The sequence below is a fragment of the Botryllus schlosseri genome, chromosome 1 (genome assembly GCF_051294905.1).
Source record: "Botryllus schlosseri isolate E-star chromosome 1, Bs_hap1, whole genome shotgun sequence".
In the NCBI taxonomy this organism is placed as follows: Eukaryota; Metazoa; Chordata; class Ascidiacea; order Stolidobranchia; family Styelidae; genus Botryllus; species Botryllus schlosseri.
This window is the reverse complement of record NC_137236.1, coordinates 9,258,686-9,283,803: the sequence shown is the minus strand read 5'-3', so window position 1 is coordinate 9,283,803 and position 25,118 is coordinate 9,258,686. Positions and strand designations below refer to the sequence as shown.

The 25,118-nt window shown below is 39.6% G+C and overlaps 2 protein-coding genes across 2 annotated transcripts; both read left to right on the top strand.

The window, feature by feature from the left end:
* The first annotated feature begins 1,350 nt into the window (after nucleotides 1–1,350).
* On the top strand, nucleotides 1,351–15,791 carry LOC145433090 (uncharacterized). The gene is made up of 7 exons (XM_080310019.1): nucleotides 1,351–1,746; nucleotides 2,972–3,058; nucleotides 7,285–7,397; nucleotides 7,459–7,575; nucleotides 11,105–11,281; nucleotides 14,123–14,161; nucleotides 15,679–15,791. Exons 1-6 carry the CDS (start codon nucleotides 1,668–1,670, stop codon nucleotides 14,135–14,137), a joined length of 588 nt encoding a protein of 195 aa, XP_080166145.1. The 5' UTR covers nucleotides 1,351–1,667; the 3' UTR covers nucleotides 14,138–14,161; nucleotides 15,679–15,791.
* Nucleotides 15,667–19,401, top strand: LOC145433368 (mitogen-activated protein kinase kinase kinase 3-like). The gene is made up of 3 exons (XM_080310454.1): nucleotides 15,667–15,790; nucleotides 16,012–16,141; nucleotides 18,908–19,401. The coding sequence occupies exons 1-3, from the start codon at nucleotides 15,738–15,740 to the stop codon at nucleotides 19,019–19,021; spliced, it is 297 nt and encodes a 98-aa protein (XP_080166580.1). The 5' UTR covers nucleotides 15,667–15,737; the 3' UTR covers nucleotides 19,022–19,401.
* The last annotated feature ends 5,717 nt before the right edge of the window (nucleotides 19,402–25,118 follow it).

The following is a 25,118-nucleotide window of genomic DNA, read 5'->3' as shown; positions in this document are numbered from 1 at the left end:
TCTTTCTCCATTCCTGACAAGCTACTAAGTAAGGACAGACACTTTCTATACTTGAGAATATAGGAAAGTATCTTTCGTTGTACTACAACAAGTTTTAATTGTTTGTACCAGAATGCGTAGTGTAACTACTGCAATTCTTCATAGGTCGAAATCTCGTTTCTGTATAAATTTGTTATTTTTCCAGTCAAAAAGTTTTTTTCAGGCCAGGCTACTCTATAAGGACGGAAAGTTCCAACCGGAAATGAAGAAAATAGTACAATTCTAAAATTATATGCGGAAATGCCACATACATGAGTGCAGAATCTTATTACAATTTAGTTTTTACGGTCAAAAAATGTTTAAATTCTGATTTTTAGGGCAAAATATTTCATTCCTTACTTAAAAAAAAAACGCCCTACTTAATGTGTATCCCGAAATTCCAACTTATAGCACGGCCCACTAGCAACGGGCCACTACGCTACTTTCCACTCCAGGCAACCGACTTGCTAGAGTTCCGCGAACTCTTACTCCCCTCGGCAGGGTGTCACGAGGTCATACTGGTTACAAACCACTGCCTTACCACGTGATATGATTTAAAATAAATCCAGTTACGGATGAGAGCATATCGATACATTCTTGCAAGGTTAACCATGGATCTATCATGTAGCTATATAGATTTGTCATGGTGGTGGCTTGCTTAAGATGCGGGCATAAGAGAAAACACTTACCTGATTGTGAATTCACAATGATATGTTAGTATACACTCGATCTAAATTGAGTTTGAGTTAGGTAATCACTTCTGATTCGGAAGCACATGTCTTGGTTACAACTCTGTTACAATCATCCCACCTTGGAGAATATATTGAATGATTTAGAGCACCCAATCACACCCCATTCATTCAGGTGGGTGGCATGGAATTATTACCTCAGTTTAATAAGGTACCCCCACAGGCGCAGTATGTCTGCGTTTCGCCCCTGATCAAAGCGATCCGTTAACGCAGACATTCATGAGCGTCATTGCACAGCACAAGGAGCCTATAGTGGTTGAAGTCCAGAGTTGTAAAGCAACAGGTGTAATCAACGAAGCATACAATCATTGGCGAAACAATTTATAGAAAACGATACGTGCTCAAATGTGCATGACAAAAACGCAGTCAGTGTCATTTGGTCTATTTGACAACATAAAGCACAAACAAGTCGCGTGCGCCAAGGGGCATGATGGCAAAATGTCCAAATTGGCATATATCATTCACAGTAAATTGAATCAGAATGCCAGGAACCATAAAAATTGTCTATGTTACGTTGTTTATTAAGTATTTGGGCTGCATAAATACAATAGTTTTTACACTCAATTCATTTGTGCGACATTGGTATGATACAGTGCGATTAGGTTTTTGGTAATATTTGGCGATTGTAGGAAAATATTAGTTCAATTATACATACTAGAACAATTTAATGCTTTATGGATTGTCCTTCGGCGTTCCACTAACGAGACGCTGAATAAATAGTATTAGTATGACAAAAAACTACATTAGTTTCACGTTGCTGCACAGTTTCTACTGTTTTGTTGTTTCCGTTTGAAAAGGAAACCTGGTGAACGACATCATTCTGAACTTCGGAGTCACTGATTTTTACTACTGTCCGAGCTGTATTTGTGAATTAAAGCAGGAATTCTTAACCAGAAGTCCATGGACACTTGGAGGTACGAAGCACCAAAGAAAAGGATACTAGATGCATGCAGTGTTGGTTCCCGCAATACGTACAGAGGTATTTGTTTAAAATGTGTAACCAGGAAACCAGTAACGTTTTTACGTTTTTTGGATGCGTACGATGGTTCGAGTATTTGAATACGAATTGAGTGTTAATTGCAATGATATCGAGTGGAGTAGTGAGATTGGTTTTTCCGAATACTGAAATTATACCACCTTTCCACGATGTTATTTTATCGTTACGAATTCTTGCGTCGATACATTTTCTCAATCCTAAAGTCTTCATGTCTCGATTGGACATGTCATAGCAAGGTTGATAATCGAATATTCGACTTGCTCAGGGAGGCTACTCGATTAAACCTTTTACCAGAAATCAAGAACGGGTTGGTTTAAGTATTATGATGTCATGGTGCAGACCTCATTTCGACATGATCCACATTCAGGAACAATAGCAAGAACAAGTGATTAGTAAAATTGACTGATTATCGTGTGCTGTGAATGTTGCTCAGCCTGCAATACTGCTTTGGTGTACGCATTCAATGCGTAAGTATAGAGATGCATTTCTACTACTACGCCTCCGAGAAATTTGAAATAAGAAATACTGCTCTATAGTGGTTAGTATATGGTGTAGATTCACTAATAGATATATATTATTACCAATGCATCATTGATTACCAGATGATGCTCTGCGCTGTCATTGTCGCAATGTGATCATACATTCTTTCTTTTAGCCGTTATCTTTATTCAATCTCCGCTAAATACACTTTTATGACACAAATCCTATATATCTATCACGATATGAAAAATGTGGGAAAACTTTTTGTCGGCAGTCAATCTCCTGACCTTCAGATCTCGCGTTATAACCATTCTAATTCGTCATTGCGTTATAACCATTCTAATTCGTCATTTTATATACATTTTGTTGACCGACAAGGTGGGCCTATCCTCCTCAAATTACAATAGCAGACAATATACCGACTAATCGAATTTACATTTTACACATTTTTGTGTGGCCAGCGCACAGCCACCTCTACCCTGCAGCGGCTACGACTGACGATTAGATTTACAGACCGTGAATTCCTAATTTCAATTTCTAGTTTCAATGCGAGTCGCTGTCAGTATTGCCGACGACATACAAGTGACTCATTTCTGATTCTCAAAGATGCTATTTTGAGAATGTGTGTGATAAGAAAGTAACGATGGCACTCCATTCACGTTTTAATCATAATATTTAGCAATTTCCAATTTTTAATTAAAATATTTTTTCAATCAATGAATTGTAGGTGTGAGTTTCAGTTTTCCTTCCGTATGCGAAGAGAACCCGCGACCGCATGAAAATGCAATCCAAGAAGAACGACTCCACGATGAAGGTTGTTTGATTTCGAATTTCTTGTTATCCTATTATTGTTTAGTAACATTATTCTACCTTTAAATTACGTACACCGCGTTCACGTTAGTACGTATAATGCGCCAAGGAAGTCTGTAAGACACGGAATAATCGTAAAACGCAGACACCGTAGTTCAGTTCATCTATGTCGAACGAATGGAATAACTAACATCTTGCTTCGCGATGGCGATAACTGTAACCTTTAAAAGACAGGAAGTAATTGAATCAATTCCAAAAACTTTATCGATCAAACACCAACATTGTATGGTACGAGCCCCGAAAGGTTCTGGTTGACGTAAAAAAATAACCTTTTTTAAATGTTCTATGTTAAGGCGAACATGAACGTAAACCTATGTCATCACGAGATAGGATATACTGCTAATTCCAGTCCTACATCACCATAAGGTAATATATCAGGGTTGTAATGACTCGAGTCAAACTCGAGTCACGATTTTCTGATGACTCGACTTGACTCGAGTCATTTTCTCAAAATACGGAAATGACTCGACTCGACTCGAGTCAAAATGTGTATTGACTTGACTTGGACTCGAGTCATCGCGCATGACTCGAACCAAGTCTTATGACTCGAGACTCAGACAGCCAAGACCAACATTTCATTGTAATTTCGAAGAATAGTAAAGTAATCACGCTATCGGGATTTCGTCTATTGGTACTGGTACTTAAAAATGCGACCAGAAACTGTTAAAAGTGAGGAAAATTAGCATATTTTAAAGTCGAACCATTCGATATCACCAAACAGAGTTATAAAAAGTGGCTTTAACAAGACTTTAACTGGAAACTGAGCAGTCAACACAATGACTCGGACTCGGACTCGAGTCACAATACCATGACTCGGACTCGACCCTCTGCTCGATAACTTGGACTCGGACTTGACTTGGTGGTGAATTGAAAATGACTCGACTTGACTCGAGTCAAAACTATAAAAGTGAGATTGACTTGTGACTCGGAGCCATGTGACTTGGTTACAACCCTGTAATATATCGATGTAAATTGTACAAGATACCCAAAGACGGCTCGGCCCACGTTATGCCATAGTGCTGCAGCAATGATGGCTTGAGCATTACAAAATGTATCAACTGGAACAATCAAATGCTATAACAATTCCATAAAATCGATATATTCCGTCATATTATCAACAAATACGACAAGGACTAACAAGGGAAGATAAGCGTACGCTTAAACGGTAGATGCTGGACCCGACAATGTGTTCCCCAGAAGTCAGATTAATGATACATTGATATTGGTCATAAATGAACCCGAATATTTTCGGCTGACACTCGTCAGGGGTAATCGTCAGCAACTAGTAGAGACTAGTTGCTGACGATTACCCCTGACGAGTGTCAGCCGAAAATATTCGGGTTCATTTTAATATGAATATACTATTCAATTGTATATTGAAGTTCTGTACCTCAAAGAAGCTGTTGATATTGGTCAGTGGGCTGGGAAATATAAACGGATTCTACACCGGCTACAGATATTACCTATCAAACAAGTTGTACAGTAGCCAACACTCAATTCGACCGGATTTGTTTTTATAATGCTATAAACATTACAAATCAAGATAGATCACGTCGATCTGCTATAGAGCTTTTGCATTAGACAACGATGACTTCTTTATTTCAATTTCGTTGATATCATATAACACTGGTCAACTCATATTTTTATGCAAACAAAGTAAGAGTGGTTTTAGGGGTTCTGAAGGGCACTGATTCCGAATATGACCTTGTTTTTTTGTAAATAGGATCCTGTTTTGGAGATAACCCATGGGATATTTTCTACGAAAATCCTATATTTTCGCTATATGGGCTGAAGAAAAAAGAGCTTAGTCGTATAATAAAGTTCAGAAATTCAATGTATTTGTTATTTTTATGCACGGACGACTGCATTGCAACAAAATACAATAGCATCCTTATATTTATAGGGGTATTATATTTGTTCGAGTTGAAGACTGTCACGGATATCATGTACATAAATAAACTACAATTATGTATGTACGTATTTACCAAAATATTCAATTAAAATTACAATAATTCAATCAGTTTTATGTCACATAGTGTAAATTTTAAAAAAAATGCAATATAATATTATTAATTATTCTAAAAATAAAATTGTTTATGGTATGATTGTCGCGTGTAATCAATTTAGTGTAGTCTTTCGAAAGATTCCAGCAATAGTCCGCCGTAAGTTCATCTCATCGTCCCTGATATTTTTCTTTTCCTGTTTTGATGTCTTAATAAAACCTTTTCCATCGCTCTTCAATCTAATCGTCAAGATGACCAGGAAAGATATCAAGATGACTAAACAGGACGAGAACTTTAATGCTCATGTTTGCTCCAAGTTTTCCATATGCATATACCAATTTTCTGACCAACGTTTTGTAGTGGGGTGCTCTGTGATCTTTCACAACGTGGCTTTCCTACACCCTTGATGGAATTCCACGCACTGAGCTCTTAGTATGAAATTCGAATCTTTCATTCTTATTCGAATATCTGAGGTCCGTCAAAGATACCAGCTTTACGATTCACGTTTGATAGAGATACTAGGTATGCCCACTTTGTTGGCTCAGCGGGAATTTCTCCATTTACAATTCAATAGAGATGGGCGTATATGAGTATTTTAGTAACGCTCTTAAAGAACACATTTGATAGCGTTATACTCCTCTTTTAATTTGGTAGAATGAACGGCTGGGTCTGAAATCATTTAGTGTTTTGTCTATGGTGGACTTCACAATGTAATCTGGATATCTGTTAGACTGGAAAATTTTCCATATGAAATATAATTCAGATTCAAGTTCCGACTTACTACAAATCATGAGAGCCCTGTGAACAAGCGTTCGTATCAGACTGGTTTTGTGCTTTGTAGTTATTTGAATGCTCGCATTATTGCTGACGGTATCCCCTGATGAGTGTAAATCGAAAAGCTTCAGGAATAAATATGAATATATTTTTCTATTGTCCATACACCTGACACTCTAATTTTCATAGTGATGGCCAGACACCAACATTTTAAATGACGCTTCGACAGACTGTCGAGTTCGAATTCCTCGAATTTCGTTTTCTGTTTCGACAAATGAAGTAACGTTTTCAGAAATCAGCCACCGATAGCATCCGGTTAATTAGCAGTCTTCTATTAGTCATTGGTATTTAATTTTCATATTTATATCTGCACTCCAAGATAATGCGCAAAAGTTTGGGAACCTCTGTTCTAGACCGTTCCAAACACTCACTGAATGTTCAGAATGCTTTATTTGGACAAACTAAGATGGTCATTACAAATTTCTGTGGTTCAAATCTGAAGCAACGTCACATGAATTACGTCAGTCCACGTCAATCGATCTGTCAGGTTATTTTTAACTGGAGTTCGTGAAGTCGCAATGTTGGCATTACAACTATAAAACTACGTTGGCCGTGATATAAATTTTTTTCTAATCTCGCAATCCAATTGTACTGGAAATTCCGACGCTGTAATGACTTTTGTTTCATAAAATACACCGATGAATTCCTGGACTAGTCACAATAGGGGTTCACGCCACCAAAGAAAATATTTCGACGTACGTTTTTGATGAAGTCTAAAATCCCTTAATTAGACAATGCTCCTTCGAATGAGATACATTCCGGATTAGTGTCAGTTACACCACATTTTGGTTGAATCCGAGAATTAGAATCATCGTAACGGTTTAATTCCATTATATCTGTGGGAGCACTCAGTTGACAACCAGGACACGGATACAATCTCAACCGCGAGATACCGCGCGATACGTATTGCGATTTAGTTGTTTGTGGTATTCATGGTGTTTGTCGACTACAATGATCATTTACAATTGGCCGATTTTCCCTATCTTTGATTCCGTAGCCGCGGACTTGTAGCACAATCCATTGATGTTGCAGATGTGGATCATATCACTACGCTATCTCGTCACCAACGTATTGCAATAAACGCGACTTGCTTACGGGGAATTGTTGCGACTTTATTCTTTATGGTTTTTCCCGTCCGTGCAGAGACGGTTCATCATCAGTCGATTCATTGATGATTTCGATGTCTCGTTACGAAGTCATTGACTCTCTGATTTCTTAGTCATTGTAACTTCGACTGAACGCGGCATTTTGAGCTCTTCCGGATACGGGTTATCACCAATAATTCAACGAGAATATACCTAAATCATAATAATATCGCTCTCTTTACTTTCAGTCGGTGGATGGAAAAAGCAGGAACAGTTGGGAAAGCGTGGATTCGGTGTAGTATTTCAAGCCGAAGGCCGGAGCGGCTTTAAATTTGCTCTGAAAGAAATCGTCAATGATGGGGTAATATATATGCTCTGATGCCAGTTGATTCATGTATAGTGAATTTGCTGTTATTTCACAGAATAACCTGAAAGGTGAAGTTGAAACCTTAATGAGATTTGATCATCCTCATATTGTCAAGTGCTTTGGATATTTTCTGACAACCCAAAGGATGTTCATATATCTTGAGCTCATGAAAGTTAGTAGAAATCAAATTCTCTACGTTTGCCGTTTCACAAGGCCCAAAACTACGCGCTGCGTAGGCCTACTTCCAGAAACTGTCAAGAGAAAAATGATGTGAACACCTTGCGTATTCATTCTAGTGCTCTTCTATTCTGTAAAAAGATCAGCGCCTGCACCGATGAATACTAAGGACGGTGCGAACACCAAAGGTTTTTAGCTCGTTTGGACACGAACATATGGGGTCAAGATGCTAATTGGAATAGAAACCAAACCCTGGAATAGAAAGCGCTCCTGAAAAAACGATATTGTCGGAGTAGTAGTCATTAACAAGTCACTCATGGCCATGTTACTGGAGAAAAATGGCCCGTCTTTATTTCATTATAATATGTAGGTTGGATTTTGTAAGATACAGGGTTAGTTTTAAGTCGACAAAGACCCGTTACTCTCACCAGTATTATTAATCCCAGGAAGGATCAGGCGCATGCTGGGGATTCGATATCATTTATAATTTCAACAAGAATGACAATGGAACGAAATGAAAAAATCTCTCTGAGCCACAAGAAATCTATGCCTTCTCAAAAACTGTTTATGAACGTTTGTAATTTGCTGTTCAAGTGAATCATTGATGGGCCCAAAGACGCATGAGCCAAGGACTTACGAGACATAGTTGAAAGTTTCAAACTGTCTTACTTTCCGATCTGGGTCATATCATCAGCGGCGGCCATTTCCGATAAGTTTGGCAACACACTTCGAGGAGTCGCATGTTGGCCGAAACTTCATAGGTCTTGGTGTGTGGTGGGGTGGTTATGCCCATTGCTAAGAATAATGCGTATCTTTGTTACTGGAAATATGGCTCTTATATCAAAATCAATACATCTAGCGGTATTAAATTGGGGGAAACGCGAAAAAAGTGTTCAAGTTAAATAAATCTCTCACCAAATAACATAATTTATGCGGAATTACGAAATAATTTCGGGCCTCTTCCTGCTCGCTCTCCCCCTATTTAGGGCAAGGGTACGGTGTGGTGCGATAGTTGCGGCCCTGGTTGCAATGACAGCCTGGTTAGAGATCCGAGTAGAATTTCTACTTCTTATTATTAGTAGATAGGCCCACAACGCTTTACAATCTGCTGACGCCAAACCATGAAGATCATTAACGAAGGGCGTTGAAGGTAAACAGGTTATTCATTGTGAACAACACTGCTTCGTCGTAACAGCACAGTGCACAGTGGCCCTGAGTGTGCGAATTTCCTTTGAGTTTCTCAGCGCAGTACCGCAGTGGATGCATCACGAAAACTTGAAAAACGGCTTGATTATCGCATGTCTGAATAGGTGTGAGAAAGTATGACACACTCGAGAAAGGTTTCAAAATATATAATTTGAATTAATTCACATGGAATGTACCGAGTCATATGACTTCGTCGAGTCTTAAGCAATTCCTCACGGTAGTAGTCGAGTCAATACAAAAAAGTTATTCGGTCGAGTCGAGTCACCGAAAACATGATACCTGATACAGCCACTCAGTAACTGACTTTATCTCAACAAAACATGCTGAGCAATCGTTGGTATGCGATATAACAATATTGCGGCAATAAGTCCCATTCGTACGTCGAGTAGACATCAGAGATGAGCATGGATTAGGATTAGGTTTTGAAAAAACAGGATTTGTGAAATTTTGTCGGATTTGGATTGGATTTGGATTAGACATTTTTTTCAGAACGGATTAGGATTTGGATTGGATTGAACTATTTTCTGGGAGATTGAAATGTCGTGTGGCGAATGGCGACAAACTTTATTCAGATCAGCTATTAATGCACTTATGGTTACTAAGTTATCTTGAATCAAGTGAATCGTTGGTTGTGAAAGAAAATTTTCGAATCCCTCCATTGCATAAATTAATATTTTTTCTGAATTTCCAGTTGGAATCGGATTAGGATTGGACATGGACTTGAATATGAAAAAGTTATGGATTAGGATTTGGATTTGGATTTGAAGGTTCGGATTTGGATTGGATTAGGACATAGAAATTTCAAATCCGCTCATCTCTGGTAGACATCCACTTGGAACTGAACCAACCTCTGTCTGACTACGTGAATGCGAGTTAACCTGGACACTATAAGGCCCGCAGGTAAAATGCGGTACGCGGCGCGATTCTGGCGGCTTGCGAAGAGCTACCAAGATTTTCAACCATAATATATTATCTTTAATATTAATGCGTGGACTAAACTGAACCGAAAATACGTTTACTTTGAAGACTGTTTATTCATATACCATGATTTCGTAGCCCACGTAAATCTCACTAGATTTAGGACTTGAAAAATATTCGGGTCTCTTCACATCCACAATATGAATGAAAGAGAATTACTAGAAAAAGTACTGATGGTGTCTCACTCTCGATCGTGATAAAGGTACGTCTTTACCGTATTATCAAAAAGACAGTAGTATAGTGAATTGTCATGACATATAGGTCTTACTGCAGGAGCTGGAAACTCTGATCCACAATTCAGCGGTATGGAAAATGTTAATATGCAACTGCACACTCAGTTAGTTGAATGTGGGCACTAAGTGAGGCATTGAAGTGTTGCGATATCATATGCCGAATTGGATGATATGTGTCGACCTGGAAATGGTAAATTCTCAATGGGTCAATGTCATAATTGGAAGAAATGCGGGGTTTAACATTCAACATTATTGGATTGATTGGGAATTATGTCTATTAGGAAAATAGAGCAGTACAAAGTTTTATTTCAATGGGATTGAGTTTCCTTGTAGTTTTAAAAACGTTATATACAATAAACTCAGATATCTGAAATTTGGTACGTTTTGTAGGTTGTTAGACAAAGTGGTGGGGGCCTAGAAAAGCTGATGTAATTTTTGGATTAAGGAACCAAAAGCTTGACCAAACAACTGTTCGATCAAAGTCAACAGACATTGTGTTTACCTGTGTACCACCATGTTCCGTGATGAGCAAGACTCATGTGCATCTGGTCATGGAATGAGTTATCATATCGCGTGATCCTGTGATAGTGAGTCTGTCGTTCAAGTTCAAATACAATACACAGCAGTCGTATTGAAAGTTCGTTGTATATATGCTTACTGTTGCACAAAGCCATATAACAGAATACCTATGGACATACGAAATCAACTTTTTCATTATGGAAACCGAATTCAGTCGAAATATTTGTACACTCTATAGGCGAAAAGTGTGTGTATTTCCGTGCGTATACCACCCCTGATATAAGGATGTGAATATGCAGTATACACGCATGGCACATGAAACCAAAACCTACCTCAGACTCATACCGTAGTATAAAACGAGTACCACATTTTGATCAAAATTATGTCTGCACGTAGAAACGTAGGAAGGTATGTACGTAGGCAAGAATAGGATTTATGACCGCGATATAATTCGGAAATATATTTAGTTTTGGCGTACCACCCTTTTCGGCTCTTTGGGCGAGAATATAAACTCTATTCGCGAAGAGTGATACTCTCTTACGTCGATTCTCCTGATCTTCAATAATATGGGAATTTTTCCTTATACAGGAATCTATTGCTGATTGGATGAAAAATCGCTTAACGAAGAGGTGTACTGGGCGTAAAGCGCGAGGATATACCAGGGGCATAGTTGCAGGCATATCTTACCTACATTCAAAAAACGTAATTCCAGAGATATCAAATGCGCCAACGTTCTCCTGGACAATGATGGAAATGCGAAACTTGGTAAGTCAAAGCCCCTTATTGTTTGTACTGCAACTGAGGATATAGTTTTCTCTACTTGCAGTAGGTTACTTATCCAAGTATATGTAATTTTCCATTGGATCTACTTTTACTTCATCATCACTGCGCTGTCCCGCCACTAGCTTAATATTGTGAATATCTTATATTTCTTTGCTATTAATCAATTATCTTGTGTTGTTGATGAAAATAATCGGCTTGTCGAACAAAAGACCTTCGTTGTTATAAGCACCATAACATGATTTTCATAATTAACTACATTAATATTACTAATTATTCTCACAAAGTCAAAACCAAAGTTTGAACTTTATGAAGGCCCATGTTCATTGATGTACGGAACACTATATCAGATATACTATTTTTAACTCATAGACAAATTTTATGTAAAATAGTGTTATCTTTTAGCTGCAGATATAAGGAGAAAGATTTCTGAAAGAAATGGCTGGTGCCAACAATTTTTCTCGAATTTTACCTTTAAATCTGCGGCGACATCATATTTGGAACGCAGTATCACCTAATGTAGTGGCACATTGTACTACGGGGCTATTTATTTTCTGAGTGGAGTCAGTGCGGCAGATAAAAGATTCGCAACCACTGTTCTATAGCGAAAACCTATCATTTTTAATCAGAAAATGTGGTCGAATCCTTATGCCATTGAGTATAGTTTCCTTCTAGGATGAAGCAACATGAATACAGTTCTATGCACCGTTATTGTGGCATTCATGGTGTTGTCGGCTACTATGGTCATTTACACAAAGTCATTTTCCTTCATTTTTATTCCGTAGATGCCGACTAGTACCACGATCTGGTCTTAACCGGGTCGCCATCGGCCCCAAGTGGTGAATTGTATTTTGAAGGAGGCGAAAACGCTGAGGGGCGATATGGGAGCGCTGAGATCAGGGGTGGTGAGGGGGCGCCATGGAAAAATGGCGTGGCAGTAGAGGGTGCTGTAGGGACAAATGATTATATAGTACAGTGTTTCTCAAACTTTTTTGAGCTGCCGCCCCCTGGACAACGAATAAAGTTTCATCGCTTACGATAGCCCCTCACCACGCTTAATCATAAAACGAAAGTTTTTCTGCATTTATTACGGCTGATAATGAGACGGATGAAGCTGGTGTATTATTATCACCATCCCCGTCATATTGGGTTTGAGTTTTGATAGGAACGATATCGGTCTAAATATCCAGGGTCCACTTTATGTAGGCCTACTGGCAAGTAGGTTTCTGTCGTGATTCAGAAACTTTGTCACGGCACAGAAATCACGTTCTATCAAATATGAGCGTGGAAGGACAACGACGAAAGAGCCAAACCTTCTCCAGTGAGAGTGTTTCTTATTTTTGATTCCGAGGTCGACTTCAGAATTGCGACCTAAGTGTTGGAGGCTTATCTAGGCTCCTCTTCGCCATATCATCCGCGTAAGCGGTGTCTTACAAAAAGCCTAGAAATGGGGCCGTGCTACAAGCCGGCAGATACGGAAGCAAAAATAAGAAATATTGGTCTGGTGTATATGACCATAGTAGTCTACAAACACCATGAATTCCACAAACAATAGCAACAAAGTAGCTTATGCCCGTTTTACACATTTTGAGAAAAATACTATTATGTAAAGTTTTCCTTTTCGTTCGACCATATTTTGCCAGGGTTGTAATGACTCGAGTCACGATTTTCTGATGACTCGACTTGACTCGAGTCATTTTTTCAAAATACGGAAATGACTCGACTCGACTCGAGTCAATCTGTGTATTGACTCGACTTGGACTCGAGTCATTGCACATGACTCGAACCAAGTCATTGACTCGAGACTCAGAAAGCCAAGACCGACATTTCATTGTAATTCCGAAGCCAACACACTATTGGGATTTCGTCTGTCGGTACTGGTACTTGAATATGCGACCAGAAACTGCTAAAAGTGAGGAAAATTGGTCTATTTTAAATGCGAAACATTCGATATCACCGAACAGAGTTATAAAAAGTGGGTTTACCAATACTTTAACTGGAAACTGAGCAGTCTATAGAATGACTTGGACTCGGACTCGAGTCATAATTCCATGACTCGGACTCGACCCTCTGCTCGCTGACTTGGACTCGAACTTGACTCGGTGGTGAATTGAAATGACTCGACTTGGCTCGAGTCAAAACTATAAAAGTGAGATTGACTTGTGACTCGGAGCCTTGTGACTTGGTTACAACCCTGTATTTTGCCCATGGTGATAACTTTCAAACAGCGTGACAAACATCAACACGGTCAAGATATGGCCGATCAAAGATGAGAAGTTTACAAGAACTTGATTTTCTATCAATTTGACAAACGAGCATAAGCTACTTTGATTCCACTGCGACGATATGTTAGTTACCAAACTTTGACGATCCACCATAGGGTATTTATGTCTGATTCTTTTGAAAACTACTTACTGACTTGAGTAGTATTAACAGCCAGCTCAACTTCTACTTGACGTCATTTTTGGCTGCTTCGGAAAACGCTACTTCTACTCGTACTTGAGTAGAATTCCACGTCACTTCTACTTCTTGTTCAGTAGCTTTCGTGATAACTTGGACCACCTCTGGTCACAGCAATCAAGTCTTAGATATAGTATATGACGGTGCAATCCGAATTAGATAGAGAAACACGGATATTGATATGTTGCTGTGCTTGTTTTCCTTGCGGCGATCTGAAATGTTTGATACAATTTGATTCCCGAAATACTACAAACTGTATAGTGTAGTCAAATAATTATATGGGATATTTTATGAAGCATTGTCATTGTAAATACTTTTCTCTTTATTCTCAAATCGCTTATCATGTGTCTCGCTATTTCGTTACAGCTGATATGGGAATAGCGAAGGAGCACTTGGAAAAAACAGGTGAATTGCTGTGATAAATATTTCTTGTCGTAGTCATGTGCATAACTATCATATAACTCAAATCTGGCCAAACTGCGGTCTGCGACATGTTGTTTGGAATTCAGAACACGAGGCATACTTTTGAATGAGTAAAAGTGAAAAACCATAGGCTGTACAAACTGTTCAAAAAGTATGTTTCTATGAAGCGTATTCACTTATGTACCGTGTGTAAGTGACCTATGTATGGGTAGTTCGGATTTAAAGAACATTCAAAATAAAAACCAATATAGTAAAGTATGCCGTAACAATTAAAGTCACAACTCACTGTTTCCGTCAGTGTAGTTAAAACCATGTGTGTTGTTATTGTAACACGCTCTGTGCTTTTATTCGTTTACGCCTCAGGTTTTCAGATCTCCAATTCTTTCAACGAGGAAGTCAGTGCACATGCACAGTGCGCTTGTACGTTATCAGCCGTCATTGTCATCCATAAGGTCATGAATAATGAATAAGCATGACAAAAAAAGTGCGCGATGAAGGCCGTACTTTCAAGAAGATATGGGCCACTATATATTTGTTCACTCAAATTTGAGGCAAACCCGTATGTTTAGTATGTGATGAGCTGGTCGCCGGGTTTGACCGTCATTTACTACTTACAACTAGGGCTGGACACAATGCTTCGAGTACTCGAATCTGAATCGATTAATTATTTTTTATGATTTGAGTCGAGTAGCAACAGAGGAATTTTTCGAGTACTGAAATTATACGCACCTCGCTACTGAAAGTTATTTTCTCAACGAGAATTATGGTCTCGATACTATTTTCCACTGTGGTATAGCCTTGAAACCTCGATTGGGCTTATCGCAGCATACGAAACATAGTACAAAGCTACGACCGTCACTGGAAAAACAATTCCGAAGTTATGATCCTCCCCAACATTGCAACAAAGTGCAATGAAATCGGTAGGGTCGAAGAGATGCCAAAGGTACATTTAATGTGATAGATACCAGGCATTATGTTCTTTGTGATGGCACAAAGGGTACATATTTGAACTTTGACATATTACATTTCGTGGTGACGTCATAATCAGTGATATTTGTATACTCGACTCGACTCGAAGCAGAATCGAATCACTCAAGAACTCGATTTTGTCCAGCGCTACGTACAACTTGAAAGAATAAAATTAATACACTTCAGGTAACAGCTTAAGTTTCGGCTCAGCCCGCCCACGTATTATTCGTTTCTATTTTGGACCACCTGGGAAAATAATTGCCCACCTCTGCTATAACTGATAGGAGCTAGTAAGTATAGGCCTACTGAAGTGTGATGAGGGGTGAACTTGAGGTAAATTTCAATCAGGTCGCATCCAAGTTTGAATATGTAGGGTGTACAAGATTTTTTATTTCATCAATGGACAGAATAGGGGTCTGAAAAATGATACCTATCAGTAATTGAAAAGGTATTGCAATTAAAGGAATTCGCCGAATCAATTCCACTGTCCCTGCCCCACGAGTTTCACTTTTCTTTTTCATTCCATGCAGTCTCTCATAGCTCGCATGCAAGCAATACAAAATTATACTACACTGGCACTAATGCGTGGATGAGCCCCGAAGCACGGAATGGACATGCGAAAAGTAGACGGGCAGATGTCTGGTGAGTGCAGATGCTAGAACAATCTAATTCATTCTCCACTGCCCGAAAATATATACGCCCTATATAATTCATGTTATTCCCTTGAATCCTAGATCAACGCTAGATTGGCCTAAGATCACAGCTGCCCGACACTATGACCGGAAAATAACAACAGCAACTACTGTACATCGATAGCGAGCGTATGACATGCTGTTTAACCTGATATTGACTTCTATATCTAGGAGCCTGGGATGCACCGTGCTCGAAATGTTACTAGGAACTCATGATTTCGTACAACGGTTTTCGATTACCAAATTACCTGTAGAGTACCAGGAATCAGTCAAGTCGCTGTCACAAACTACTCATGTAAAGGTGAGAGCTAGCGGTGAGTGCGTGTGTCATAGCTTCATGCATCATTCAAGTGCATGGATGTACTTGTCACAGTCCGATGTCAGTGTCTGATTTTCCACAAGTGATATTAAAATTAAAGTCTTAAGAGGGCATGTTTCTTTGGTGCAATTGTCGTAGTTTTGTCACGCTATCTGTTACAAATGACATAAAAAATATGTGACCGCCCATTATATTCAAGTGACTTATATGACTCTTATCAAAATTGTTTCCATCGCCTATATAGACCAAGGCTCTTTAACCAGGTGTACTGTACACCCCTATACCATGAGTTTAAAAGGGTGTACCACTCCGATGGGGTGTACTTGGGTGTACCAGATCCGGATTAAAATGGACTGATGACTAGCTATCACAATAAATAGTTAAGTTGAAGAAAGCTTCAGAACGTGTTGTTCATATCACCTGTACGGAACTTGTAAATTACATTCTCCTTGTGATGTCATAAGCAGATGCTTCTCATCATTAAACGCAGTGATTCACAACGTGGGCAATATCGCCTCCCTCTCAGTGGGTGATTTGAGAAAGAAGGGGGCTAAAATACCAACGGGGGCGATTGGGGGGCGACAATGTTAGGGCGTCCCGTGAGATGTATTTAATTACCACGGCCAAAAATGCGCGTGAAGACGGCTTATTCTGCATATGATGCAAAAGTTGACCGAAAAAGGGCCAACTCTATACACGCGGAAACCGGCTTTCCGAGCACCTATACTTGGAAAACTGAGCTTTCGTTTTTAGTCAATCCACCAGCGATCCAAGTTTAGTGAATAAATTCCCCGTTGATATGTCCCGTTTTTTGGATCCGTATATGTGTGGGGCGAAAATTTGTGCCGAGCTTAATGGGGTGGGGGGGGGGTCGATGAGTCAAAAAAGGTTAGGAACGACGGATTTAGCGTATTGGTTCCTTTTGCAGTAGCACAGGATGGATTTAACATGTGTTGAGCATAGTTGCCTATAAATAGTGCAGTGTACAGAATTGCATTGGTGCCAGGGAGCATTTACCATTTCCTATTCGACCGTCGACACATAATCAACTGGGAGTGGCCGCCAATGTGGACTTTGAATTGACCAAGTGATTACAAAATATTTGAGAAAGTTTGCTTATTGCGATTCAGGATGACTTAGATTTGTTCGTTTTTTATACAATAACCCCTGAAATCTGAACCGATCGTACAAATGCGAGCCGCAGAGGAATATAATGCACCTCAAGCAGAAATACCAAGTTGAAATCGTGTACGTTTCACAAATGAAGGTTTTCTGGTACGTTTGGGTGATTCCAATAAATTTTGACTATACCGACAATCCTGATGGTAAATCAAGAAAAAACATGATGCAACAAAGTGGGTAATAAAAATCGTGAGTGCATCATCACTAATTCTGTGCCCACAATTCCTAGAGAAACTCCATCCATCACCTACATCGGTTAATCTGATAGCGTGGGCTGAAAATGGATAAATATTTGACAGTAATATGTGAAACTACTAATATTATCGACGAAATTCATTCACGAGGTTAAAAACACCTTCGCGCCCGCGCGACTGGCCAGCGATGACCCGATTACAATTCCTAACATTTATACTCGCGATTTTGGCACATATATAGTAAGACTGCGGAAGTGTTTTGCTTCTACAATTAAAATATTTACACGCGAGGTATATCTCAAGAAATCAATCAATGATTGAAAGTAACTTCACAAGGGCTCTCTCCGGTGCGAAGTTCTCATTAGCCAGTTTACCATGAATATTTGTCGTCAGATTTTAGTAGTAGTCTAAAAAGCTGCTTTGAGGGTTGTTGAACCGCTATCGACTTTCAAGTTAGATTGAGCTTAAGCGCCGAATACACTGTATCGGCGTCGACGACTACCATGCATTGAGCAGGACTAAGACTCTGGAGCAGGGGCTTTGGCAAACTCTTAAGCTCGCGGGGCGCATTCCAACATCTAAAATTGAGATGATAAGTCAAAATATTTTCATTTGAAGATATCGTGACCGACGACATGAAAATAATATACATGCATTTGTGTATGGATATAAATTTGAGTCTGTGAGCAGTGATCTAATTTGCTGATTTTACTTTTACTGTAACTCCAGGAAACACAATGCTAACAGTATCATAACTAGGGTTGAATTTGAAACAAAAATCAATTTAAAACAAATATATTTGAAACGAGGCCTTGGTTTAAAACATATTTTTATTAGTGTTGTTTTTTAAGCCATTACGTCGCGAATATTGAATTGTGACGTCATAATGGATTGACGTTTACAATTTAAAATATAGGGTAAATATAGCTCCTTTGACGAAATATCTGTACTATGGCAGTTGAACCGACTATTTTGAGGGTTCTAACCATCCCATATCGTGTACCTCGGCTTTATCGGGTGGTAATTGTCCGTAAGCTCATACAACATGTTTTCGGAAGGTATTCTCATGTTGAAATATATTAAGAAAAAGATTAATCAAGCACCAACAGTAAATTGAATTTTAATACGATTATTCAATCATTATTCTTACAACGTTTCTTGAGGCTTTCGCGGGCCGATCAAAACGACGTTTCGGGTCGCAAGAGTCCAGGATGGGCCACAGAGCATTTTCAAACCAGGAAATGGGTCACGGCCCAAAAAAAGTTGAGAACCCCTAGCCTAAGCTAGAGTAGCCAATTTGTCGCACATCTCAATAAATTATTGTTGAGTATCTTGACCTTCTTTTTGTATAACAATTTTTGGTTTTGTTCAGGATTTCCTTCTTCAAATCTTCGTTTCGTTGGAAGAAAGACCATACATAGAAGAAATCCGTAGTCACAGCTGCTGGCTCAATAAAGCAGAGGCTGTAGACAGGACATGGCTGTGATAATATCGTATGTTCAAGAGAGAGTATACATATCGACGTCGAGGATATATATACACTATAATATGCAGTAGATCAGCGGTAGCAAATGTGCTCGCAGGCCTATTTCCTAGTTTTTGATGACGCCGCGGGCCGCAGTATCAATTATATGGATATCCAGTGTATAGTTTACAAGTAGGCCTTATTTGACGGGACCTTGCAGACTGGCAATCCACAAACGTCGTGAAAATGTAATTTACTATTGTACTATTCATGCTTGGCTCGTAAAAGAATCTTATTTTCAAATATTTGAATAAAAATTATTTTTGTGTTGGGCATAATTTGTCAAAACAATGAGTTATATACACACTGCGAGAGGACAAATGCATCCTTACGTCGTAAAAGCTGTCGCGTTATGATATAACTGGTAGTGGACATTTGACGTTCCACAATTATAGGTAGAATATTTTAGAATTAACCAAAATTGGTCTGATATCAGAGCATTTGAGCAGTCTAGCCTAATCCGGGTTTCTGGTATAGTTCCGATGAGTAGACCATTGTTCATTTGATTGCTAAAGTCAACTTGAATCAGCGCTCGATTTTCCTCCGATTGGAACTGATCAACAACAACTTAAATCTAATAATTATTTTGCCAAAGTAATTAGGCACTGTTTTCTAATCTTTTTAGCGACTGTACCCCATTCAATTACAATAAGATTTCTCGTATCCCTGACTATTTTCAACACAATTCAGATGGTTCATGATGATATTAACAGCAAAAGGCCCATTCACACAAAATCGTGCATCCGAATATTTTGTAGTTTAATAAATAAACCCAGGAATATTCCTTTTTTGATGGTTTGCAAAATAATTCCAAGCTCTAGATAGAATATAGGTTTAATTGCACAATACATTTTGTAATCCCTGATGTGGTACTTCGTACCTCCAGCGAGTCTTTGAACGTACTATTTTCTTAAGAAAACTGCGACTTCGCCTCCAACAGTATTGTCAATTTACTTCTGACTTATATGCCACAGGGACAGATGAAAGACAATCATATAACTATTCTATAACCATTAGACATATGAAGACATATGATGAACGATGGCATGCAAATTAGGTTCATTGTGGACAGCTTGGACTCTCTGACACCCTAATATGTGTGAATCATTCAAATATGACATATATCAAATCCTGTAAAGTAAAATGTAGCTAAAACAATCGAACTGTTGCTCTTTTGTATGAGGAGGACCGTAACTGCACTTCGTCAGCCCCTCCCAAAACCTTGGTCTTTGGCCCCCATGGGGTGATAAAAAGAACTTCTGTGGTGCTTCACCCCCTCCCCCAGATCGCCTTCAGCCTATACGCTTTTTACCACCACTTATCTACATTGGGTGCCCGTTTGGTGATTGAGCTTGTGTCGCATAAACGCACGAAGCGCGAAAAAAATATATAATTCATGATTTATTCGGTCAACATGATCGGGAATTGCATATATATTGCTATCAAATTTATACTCTCTGTGCTCGTTTAATCAGATTTATCGGTAGAGATGAGTAGGGCGTGTTGGAAAAGGTAGGACCCCTAAATATTAATTAAATATCTTCCGGCGTACCCACTGGTATAATGACTTCGTTACATGATGCTATTTAGTGACCTCCTATGCGCTATGTCAAAAACAGGGTTATCCAGAACGCGAAAAAGATATTGAAAAGGCCCCAACCTACTAAACTAAAAGACGCAGACGATTTCAAATTGCGATTTCTTTACTGGCAAATAATGTTCACTGCGGGATGGAAGTTGTCTTGTGGGGCTCACATCGCCAGGACAGGAACATTCGGCGCCAGTCATTTAGGCGCCTATGGACAATTTCCTATTAAACATGATATCGAAGTTTTCGGTCATCACAAGGGCAATCTTTTTCGGCCCGAGTCGTCTCGCTGCTGATCTTTCTGGCACACTTTTCGGAATCGCATGTTACATGGCCTATAACTTCACATGTCTTGGTGCGTCGTGGTGCCGTATAATGACCGACCCCGAAGTGCCCATTTCTATAAATCATGCATATTTCATCTTGGTGGGAGAGTACCCAATAATCAATATATTTGACAGCATTAATTCGCGCATCGCGCGAAATTTTGTTTGAATAAGGTATATAAATTTTCAAAGAAATACATGGACACCGCTTGCTCATCCACACGCACCAACATTATTAATCAAATTATTCCATTTATTCAAAAAACATTTACGCTCCGCTCGGCTAGACCCGAAATTCACACTGATTGTTCATCAATGTCAGCGATTTGGGCTTGTCCGCGAGACGAATTCCTAATACCGGCTAGTTGGCAACTGGACGCTTCCATAGAGTATGTGTGTGTGCATCTAAGAATCGTATGTATAAAATGTTAGTGATGATATTGCCTGTGGAAGGATGGAAGGTTCTGCGAGGTATTCCCACGGGGGAGTTTCCCTACCTGATACGACCTGATTCGACCTGATAACCCTATGAAAATTCTGAATTTGATCGATATGAGACGTACTACAAAAGAGAGAGCCCCAGCGGTCAGCGAATGGCTGGAAGCTAGCAAGTTGCAACCTCGCACTGATGCATCGGTTTCTGACTCTCTGTTGCCACCTTCAGCGTGAGCCGTAAGACCATAATTATATTCTTTATTCACAGTAAAACTTCATTTGCACGACAAAGTGGCGCTTATCGCCTTTTTAAGGCAAAGTACACCATGACACGAATTTTTGTAATGTCCATTTCATCTTTGATTTTCGTAATCTTTGAGACGTTGATTGAGACGTTCATTCTATTCTCTCACTCAATCGTCAGTCATCGTGGTCTCTGCGGCCGACCTGAAGCTCGCGCGACTCACTTTCTGTCTGGGCTTGTCAATGCACCACCGTAGTATAGTGAGATCGGCGATAGGAGCCCAGAGAAACCTCAGACACGCAGAATATGGTCAAAACCGGGATTCGAACCCACATGCATTGGTGTCGTGTGCCCCACTCACTTCCCTACTCTCGCATAATCTTATCCATCGAAGCCATGCCATTAAATGAACCCAAACTCCCCCACCCCCTATTGAGAGAACTTCAATTATCTTCGTGGCCACTAAATGGGGCTCTACATGAAATCAAATATATTTTAATGCAACAATCGCCCACGAGAGGACATGTCGATTCTCGTCTATTAGTGCTAGACGGATCTCTGGTCTAACTCTGATCCTGTTTCTTGCAGTCTATGGTCCATGCGCTCATTTCTGCAGTCACACATGAGCAGATCGCACCAATTCAAGATTGAATTAAACTGTGTGGCTTGATATTTACGAGCGCAGTACGGTCAATGCTTTAATGCTGTACCATGTGTACACAGCAATGAAATGGAGTATAGTGCGCTCTCGTGCGGATTTGACGTCATCGACATACGACACGAAGTATTTATCAAGTCATAGGACTTCGCATACCAAAACAAAATGATGGTCTTTGCAGCGGTTACAACCGAACCATATAATTTCAGGAGTCGGAGCCGGAACAGTGGTATCAATGAGTTCCGGAGCTAATTTATGATTGAAGAGAGCTCTGGAGCTGGAGCTGGAGCACCAAATCCCTGCTTACAACAATCACGCTTATCAATAGCCTCCATAGCGATTCTGACCATAGCGAAAAGTAAGATCCGACTCCCATCCCTTTCCGCACCAGAAAAAAATCAAATCCTACCCCGATCCGACTGCGGCCAAAAATGAAAAAACATCTGGCCGGATATCAATTCCGGCTCCTGACTATGCCCCGCTCTATTATTATTACATGCTGACCGTGCTGGCAGACTAATCAGTCAACCTTCCCTGAGCTGGGACATGGCATTTACTCTGCCAAACAATTTGTATTTCACTGTATTATCCATACACTTGGGAAATTTGTTGTGTCTCACATACATACACAGACACATTCACAAACACTGTCACATATTATTTATATCGCAATACCTCTCTTTCTCTACGCCAGTGGTTCCCAACCTTTTTCCTTCCGCGTACCACTTCGAGGTTTTATGCAGTGCTCGCGTACCACCTACATAATTTACGCACGACGTACGCGGTAAAAATGTTTTCACCATTTATGACGTCATAATCCCGTAATTGGCCTATGTGCGGTGTAGGGCGATTTTTACCTAAAAATTTGGAGAATTTTGACCGAATTTTGACTTCACGTACGCAAATTAGGTGTTTTCGCACATAATGTTAAAATTGTACTACTTATATTCAATTTTGGTAAGGACTGTCTGTCCTTACGAAGTAGTATGGCCTGAAAAAGCCTTTTTGACTTAGAAACTGACAAATTTTGACATGAAAAAACTTTATTTTAACGATATCTGACCCAGTAGTTACACCACGTATTATGGAGGAGTTAATTAAAATTTGTTGTAGTACAACGACGAAACATACTTTCTTACATTCTCGGGTGAAAATTGTCTGTCCTTACTAAGTAGCTTGCCAAAAATGGAAAAATAGCCTACCGTTTAACAGCAGTAGTTGTTGGTTGACAACACTGAGACTGTGCGTACACTGCTGGTGACCCACCATGGTGCTTCATTCTGACATTGTTGTCATACACGTCATACATCACAATTAGGCCTATTCATCATGCGCTTCTTGATAAAATATCCATGCAATGCCCAAGCAGTCTTGCTTCAGTTAGGATATTACGGTACGTTGAGAATAACACCATGTCAATTGACAACCTATTCGTTTCGTTTGACAATTTATGATCCACGATGAGCAGACAATGGGCCGCCTACAACGGTAGGCCTATAAAGTAGGCTTAAAGCTTTAAAGTATCAAATCTACGATACAAACGAAATGGAGGGGTCAAAAATCTTTTGACTTTGTAAACAATTTTGACAATTTTTTGACTTAACGCTCAATTTTGTAAAAAAAATAGCCCTACTAATACCAAATTTTATTAAACTAGGCATTATCAGCCCGGGTTGATGAGATGCATGGAATTGTTTTTTCACCACTAGTCAAAAAAATTCAAAAAATTCAAAATCAAACCCACCTGAACTAATATCTTCCTTTGGTCGAAAAAATTAACAGAATCTACTCGCGTACCACCTGGAAGACCTTCGCGTACCACTATTGGTACGCGTACCACAGGTTGGGAACCACTGCTCTACGCGGACCAATGCTGGTGGTACCGGAAGTGTCAACAGTTAAAGCAAAAGAAGACGTGCCACTATTCTTGCTATATTTTCCAATCATTCATTTTTGTCGTGTTACGCTTGAGAAGCGGTACACCAGTGCGGCCTGCATCCCGTGTATCCAACTAAACTCGCTTCACAGCAGTTTACGCAACGGAGTGACTTAACGCATTTCCCTACATAGTGTCACCAATATTTAGTGCAACGTTGAATACATCTTCAATGTTTCACTCCGTGACCGAATAGGTTACATTTGAAACATCGCACTTGTGGTGACTTAAATACGAAATATAGTAAGAATCCTATTTGACAGCTTCTAATATTGGAGAGGGAGAAAAAGTAAAACTACCAAGTCTACAACTCGAACGATACCTACGGCAATGTAAGATACTGATGTGCTGAATTACTAATGATGTTCGTCATGTGCCTCATAGCCCAGAGCAGCAAGAGGCAGAGGTGTGTTTCTTAATTATAGTCATAGTATGTTGCGGACACGAAAACACCCAAAATCAGTGGTTCCCAACCTTTTTCGGTGGCTGGGCCAAATTTGGAATTTCAGAGTACGACCGGGTCCGCACAAATACCAAGACAATGAAAGGAACCGCAAATAGTCACCAAAATATAAAAATTGGCATTGTTCTTATCATTCGCTAGACGCCATTGGATATTGTGTTGCCGGGCTCCCGTTGTTCAGAACAATCAACTTTTGCTGGCTATTTCGGAGTAGTTTTATTGCCCTGGCGAGATTTCAATTCGTCTTTTTGGAATCAGTGCGACACTTGCTTTCGATAGACACCGACATATCAAATTATTCGGACGCTTGGGTCGCAAGCTATAGGGCTACCAATTATGCTGCTTTTTGCCAGCTAAGCAGTACGCATCTCGGCGTATTCAATCATGAGTCACTTGTTGCACATCTAT

Excerpts from the sequence above, each read along its gene's own strand:
- LOC145433368 (XM_080310454.1), top strand. The coding sequence starts at position 15,738 with ATGAGCCCCGAAGCACGGAATGGACATGCGAAAAGTAGACGGGCAGAT. Across the intron at positions 15,791-16,011 it reads AGTAGACGGGCAGATGTCTG|GAGCCTGGGATGCACCGTGC; the intron begins GTGAGTGCAGAT and ends TTCTATATCTAG. Across the intron at positions 16,142-18,907 it reads CACAAACTACTCATGTAAAG|GATTTCCTTCTTCAAATCTT; the intron begins GTGAGAGCTAGC and ends GGTTTTGTTCAG.
- LOC145433090 (XM_080310019.1), top strand. The coding sequence starts at position 1,668 with ATGGACACTTGGAGGTACGAAGCACCAAAGAAAAGGATACTAGATGCA. Across the intron at positions 1,747-2,971 it reads TTCCCGCAATACGTACAGAG|GTGTGAGTTTCAGTTTTCCT; the intron begins GTATTTGTTTAA and ends AATGAATTGTAG. Across the intron at positions 7,576-11,104 it reads TATATCTTGAGCTCATGAAA|GAATCTATTGCTGATTGGAT; the intron begins GTTAGTAGAAAT and ends TTCCTTATACAG.